This window comes from Etheostoma spectabile, chromosome 22 (assembly GCF_008692095.1).
Source record: "Etheostoma spectabile isolate EspeVRDwgs_2016 chromosome 22, UIUC_Espe_1.0, whole genome shotgun sequence".
Classification (NCBI taxonomy): domain Eukaryota; kingdom Metazoa; phylum Chordata; class Actinopteri; order Perciformes; family Percidae; genus Etheostoma; species Etheostoma spectabile.
Genome location: NC_045754.1, coordinates 10,219,985 through 10,225,984, shown reverse-complemented (window position 1 = coordinate 10,225,984; position 6,000 = coordinate 10,219,985). Strand labels below are relative to the sequence as shown.

The window sequence follows — 6,000 nt, the reverse complement described above, 5'->3', positions numbered from 1 at the left end:
ATAACAGGGGTATCACACTTCTCAGCCTCCCTGGTAAAGTCTGCTCCAGGGAAAGGAGGGTTGAAGAGGAACAATGCAGAATCCGTCTTGGTTGTGGAAAAAGGGACCAAAGCAAGAGCTGAGCTCCAAACAGTGGATTTGTGAAAAACTTTACACCTCAAAACGTATGGGCTGTGTTATTATATAAAATGCATTAAACCTTTTTTATTACAGTCAAAGCTCCAGTACTGGAGAAATAACCAGGTGTCACTGACCTGTACATGTAAGGGAAGACAAGGAAATTAATTTAATTAATTTAATTAATTAATTTGCTAACTACATGACGTTACGGTCACTTAGAGGATTTTTTACTGTATGTACCATGTTCTTTATTACTCATCCTATCTACTACATAGCCAATAGATTTGTTGCACATCTGTCGCTCTTTTATACCCTGTTATCATAAATCACACTCTTTACATGTGTGAGTGTCTCTGAATGTTTTGGGATTAAGCTGAACACCATGTTATTTATAATGGATATCCCTTAATTTACCTAATTGAAATTCCCAATAATTTTTGTCTGACCTACAATTCAGAATCTCTGCCCTACTGTATTTATTTATTAATAAAGGATTATCTGATGGCAATGTAAACATGGTTTACTGAAATGGTCCAAGACAGCTTCCCTGCTGCACAGTCTATACCTTTACAGTTAGACTTTCTGCCTTTGTAATACATCCTTTGTGCTCTACATGAATGATAGCGCTTTATAAATGAGAGAGTGCTTGGTCTAAATCCATAATCTTCTAGTTTACCAATTAAAAGATCCTGGTTTATAACATCAAATGCCGTGCTAAAATCCAGTGCGCCTGTCATCCTAGAGTTATCTGTCTGTCTTGCCTGTCATTTGTGTCTAAACTATATTTAAACCATTAAAGTCAAAATAATAATCTTGTATTTGCGAAGGAAATTATGTCGGTTTGCTGAGTACTGTCAAAATAATAATGGGTCTCCTGTTCTCACTAGTAAATGCTAATCTGCCATCTTTGGTTAAGAGAATTATGTTTGCCTTCTTTCCAGATACTAGGATATACCTTCTTTTAAACATTTCTTTAATATATGACAAATGACACCATAAATAGTAGTCAGCTGCATGACAAAGCACCTTACTGTTGAGCGTAAACATGATCCTTAATCATTTTATTATATGGATTGAATGATTGGGTAATGAGGCTGTGGCTCAGTGGTAGAAGTTTGATCCCTGGCCCTGCAGTCCCATGTTGAAGTGTCCTTTGGCAAGACACTGAACCCCGAGTTCCTGATACTGTGTGTGAGTGTTAATCTGATGAGCAGGTGGCACCTTGTACGGCAGCCTTGGCCACAGTGTATGAAAAAGCGCTTTGAGAAAAGCTCTATATAAGAAACAGTCCATTTACATACAAAAAAGGCAATTAATTAATACTGCTTACTTTTCTCCCCCTTTGCATCTGTTTAGTGGAGACTCTTTATGCTTTCTATAAGTAAATGCAGTTTGGAAACCTCGTGTAATTGGGCTCAGCCCAAGATCATAAGCTTAGTTACTGCAGAAATCCTAAATCAGAAACCATTTAAAAGACTAATTTTCAATAGCCAGCCAAATGCCATTTTAAAATGGACAATTTTTCACTTATGTTTCAAATACGCCTAATAAGCAGAATTGAGTTTATTCAAGAGAGGAGGTCTCAGGCTTACTATTGATCAAAATGATCTGAACTTCAAAGTATCTAATCTTTCATAACACAGCTTATGTACTGACTCTTCTCGTACCGTAGCTGAGCTCATCTATAATATTCCACCATGATCTCCAATGAGTGCTCTTTAATGATACAATCACTTGCTGGTTCATACTATCTGGTGAGTCTACATGTGATATGATTGATTGTATTAATCTTTCACTTTTGATTCCTGTGACAGAGAGCAGTGTACCTCCTCCTGTTTGCCCTCCCTCGTTGTTTGCCTGTGGCAGTGGGGAGTGCATCGAGGAGAGCAAAGTGTGTGACTTCACCCCGCATTGTCCCCATGGAGAGGATGAAGCCAGCTGCCGTAAGAACCTTGTTGCCAAGTAACCCATTCAAATAACCCACATCTTATTTGTACGCTTGACCAAAAGCAGTTTTGGGATATATATATTTATCTGCCAGTATGACAGCAATGGCTGACATTTAAATTGACTGTTCCTTGGTTTGGATTTCTTGCCCACTTTTAACTAGAACTTCATCTGTTTTCTGATATTTCTACATTTGATTTGTCAGTGTAGGCTGAGTTCAACCAGAATGTTAAAGTTTTACTGCATAACCTTTTGTAATTGAACGTTCGTTTCATTCACACAATTGCTAAATGAGTTCCTACAAAACTAATTTAAAGTATTAACTCACCGGGTCACCAAAGGCTTGTATCATGTGGACGCACTGACAGTTTTGTTGTCATTACTTAGAATTCCTCATAGGGAACGCAGAAACTACAAACTATGGCTTCACAAGGTCCATAGAGTTGCAAAGTGGATAGAAGTTTGTATTCCCGTTTCAATTTTTGATATCCTAATTGTTACTTACGTAGAGACACCGGACTATAACAGATAACATAACAATCAAATAGGTTTTAATTTTATGACCACCAATTTTTCTTTCAAATGAATGCAAAATAAACCTAGGTCCAAAAGTTAACAGATTTAAACTGTTGATTGTATTGTCAGTTGCCAAAACGTACCTTGGGATTTGTGGTTCTCCAGCTAAGTTTTTATGTACAAAGGCTTAATCTTTTATTCTGATAATTCAACAGGTTTTGATCATATCACACAATCTTCGTCAGCAGATGGAGTTTACCCATTTGTCGTGAAACTGTGGATATTCGAATTTCCATTTTTCAGAGCACTGACTTCTCATCCCAATTGGTTTAAAAATGGACTCTTGACCTTGGAAACAGAATTTGACACATAGATCACATTGTTTACATGGTCGATCAGTAGCTTTTATGGAGTTTTTAGTCAATTTCACACACAACAATTAACTTTAAGTCTCTACACTAAATCATTTTCCATCTTTCTACTCATTCAGCCTCTGAGTGTGACTTTGACAGTGGATCTTGTGGCTGGTACGAGCTCACCCTTGGTGATGGCTTTGACTGGGTCAGGGGCTCTACTGTGGACGTACCTCTAGACTACCACCCACCACCTCTGGACCACTCTACAAACAGCACTGAGGGTAAAGAAACAAAAACACATTATAATATATGATACGATACAACTTTATTATCAGTTTGCACTGAAATTCCTTTTGTGTTCCCGAGCAGTTTCCCCAACAATTATACATATAGTACAAAAGATGAAAACACATTAACAGCCATGACAAAGAAAGTTGCCATCACTAGGTACTGGAATAAAAATAGAAATATGATGAGCCCATGAGATTATTTGACTGTGTCCCGGGTGTTTGATCTGAAATAACCAACAAAAGATAATATTATCTACAGATAAAATCGAGGGTTTTGTGTAAGCAAAGAAAATCCCTTGTCTGCATTTTGAAAGATAAGCACTTCATGGAGAAAAACTTTCTCAGGCATCTGAATAATAGAAAGGAAATGAACACATGCTGTACCCATTCTGCACATTAACACCCCTTCATTCATTCCATACACATTATTATGCTGTTGTCACCTAGGTTATGCTGTTGTCACCTAGGTTTATGTTTCACAACACGTTATGGTATATAATGCCTCATCACATCTTTATACGCAGGCTTTTCTCCACATCTAACCTCCAGAAAACTTTTAACTTTTAGGATGGATTTAACAAAAAATCTTGTTGTGAATTGACTTGTTATTATCATGCAGTTTTAGCAACACCATCTGTTGTTTTGTTATGTACATTGTGTGAACATGCTGTGAAAAGTGAGTCCCTTTTACGTTTCTGGGAAGCTTCTTTTTATGCTTCAGACTTTGTGAAATGACACATATCCTGGTGGGAGCATCTATATGGGGAATATGACCGTGACCATTTAAAGATTTAAAACAATGTGCAGGTATGTGGTGGTGTTCAAACTTTGTTTTCTTTGGCAGTAAGACACCTAATAGTAGCCAAGAAAACCTTCCAACTTTAACACACCACCACCTCATACTGTGCAGCATCGGGCAGAATGGACACACATAACACAGTAACAGAAATGTTTGAGAAAGATATTGCTATAAAGCATCTTTGACTTTCATTTTTGTGCCGCTTTAACAAGGGAATTTCCCCCAAAAGTTTAATATATGATTATCTTATCTACATTCTACATATTAGGTCGCACATTTGTTTCACCACTTTACCTAGCTGATGAGCTTCAGCTTAAGCTAAAACTCGGTGTTAACTGTTATTAAACTGACTGATGTCAAAGTATGTTATTGCACATAGCTAAATAAGGCAGTAACTAACAGCATTGTTTATAAGGAGGTGCTTCTCCATGTTGTGTGCAGAAGTGTAACTTGGCATGGTGTGATGAGTTGTAAGAAATGAAATGGCCGTCTACACATCACTGCTGCACCGAGCAGCTTTTTGTACATTTGCAGCCTGGCTGTTACCAAACAAGCCTTTGCCATTGTCTCTGACCTGTTTCATCAACAAGACTCTGCTGGCATGGTGACTTGCAGTTGACAAAATATGTTTTGTTATTCCCATGATTCCTAATATAGACACTCACTAGACATTGTTGTGCATGAAAATCCCAGAGGGAGAGATATTTCTGAAAGGATGAAATTGACCCATCTGGCAACAACAACAAAGGCGTTTAGTCGGGAGCTGTTTAGCTGTTCAACAGTTTTAGTTTTTTAAACTTTGTTTTAATCTCTGTGAAATCATGTTATCTATTACAGTTTTGCATAAGTTTGAGCTGTTTTAAAGATGATTCAGTGTCTGGCGGAACATGTTGTTTGCAGCAAAGTGGTTTTTTTTTCTATTACATTAGACGCTGATTATGGTTTTAATAGTAATTGTCGTCTTACTCACTACAGGCCACTTCATGTTTATATTGAAGAACAGTAGCAGTCTTTATCCAAGGGCTGTTCTCCGCGGACCCTGGTTCAAACAATCAGCCTCCGGGTGTACCATGACCTTCTGGTGAGAGTCACACTGTAGCTTCCTCCTCCACTCTATACAAGTTGTACAACTTGGAATTTCAGACTTTTGTGTTTTTCTTTGATCTGTTTCCCTTTCTTCCAACCATCGTTTCACCTGCCTCAGCTCTGCTCTCTCAGCATCTCTTATGTCACAGTCACACATAATGAGAAGATACGCATCTGAATCTGTAATGTTTTGACATCTTTATGGCCCCTAAAAGTCAAATGACAGATTTTATGTTTCCACTGGATGATTGAAGGTACTCTTTGCATGGTACTATTTGCAAACTGGTGATGACGTTTTATAAATTAAATTTTTTTCTTTCTTTTGCAGAGTAATCAAAATCACTCATGTTTTATATACAGCAAGCAGATACATTGTCACAAGAGGAATGTGTGCAAAAGTAACTTCAAAAGTATAATACCACAGAATCCACACAGTTCTGTGCTGGAATATTATAGTCAGTAACATTTTTGCTTCCATATCTCCCTCATCATCTTCAGGCATTATAACTCAGGGATGTCCGTAGGGGCTGCAGACATGTACCTTAGAATCAATGGAGTTCTAAACAACACTGTTATATGGACAACTTTGTATGACCAAGGACCCCGTTGGAACCAGGTCACCATACAGCTGGGACGTATCACCCAGCCTTTCCAGATCGCTCTGGCTAAGATCAGCCTTGGAGTATTTGATGGGGTCTCCGCCTTGGATGATATAACCTTCAAGAACTGTTCACTGCCCCCTGCAGTGGTGGTTTGCCCCACACACACACATTTCCACTGCGTGCAAACCAAGGCATGTGTGGATCACTTGCAGCGCTGTGACCTTGTGGATGATTGTGGGGATGGATCCGATGAGGAGGGATGTTGTGAGTGTCTCTTTTGGTTA

At 38.4% G+C, this 6,000-nt stretch overlaps 1 protein-coding gene across 2 annotated transcripts in view; it reads left to right on the top strand.

Moving 5' to 3' along the window:
* malrd1 (MAM and LDL receptor class A domain containing 1) overlaps window positions 1-6,000 on the top strand; it is a 45,476-nt gene that overhangs the window by 7,005 nt on the left and 32,471 nt on the right. For both annotated transcript variants that reach the window (XM_032504241.1, XM_032504240.1), the window contains exons 6-9: window positions 1,935-2,063; window positions 3,074-3,220; window positions 5,004-5,109; window positions 5,613-5,980. In XM_032504241.1, the coding sequence (XP_032360132.1) occupies window positions 1,935-2,063; window positions 3,074-3,220; window positions 5,004-5,109; window positions 5,613-5,980 (750 nt within the window). The remainder of the gene's footprint in view (window positions 1-1,934; window positions 2,064-3,073; window positions 3,221-5,003; window positions 5,110-5,612; window positions 5,981-6,000) is intronic.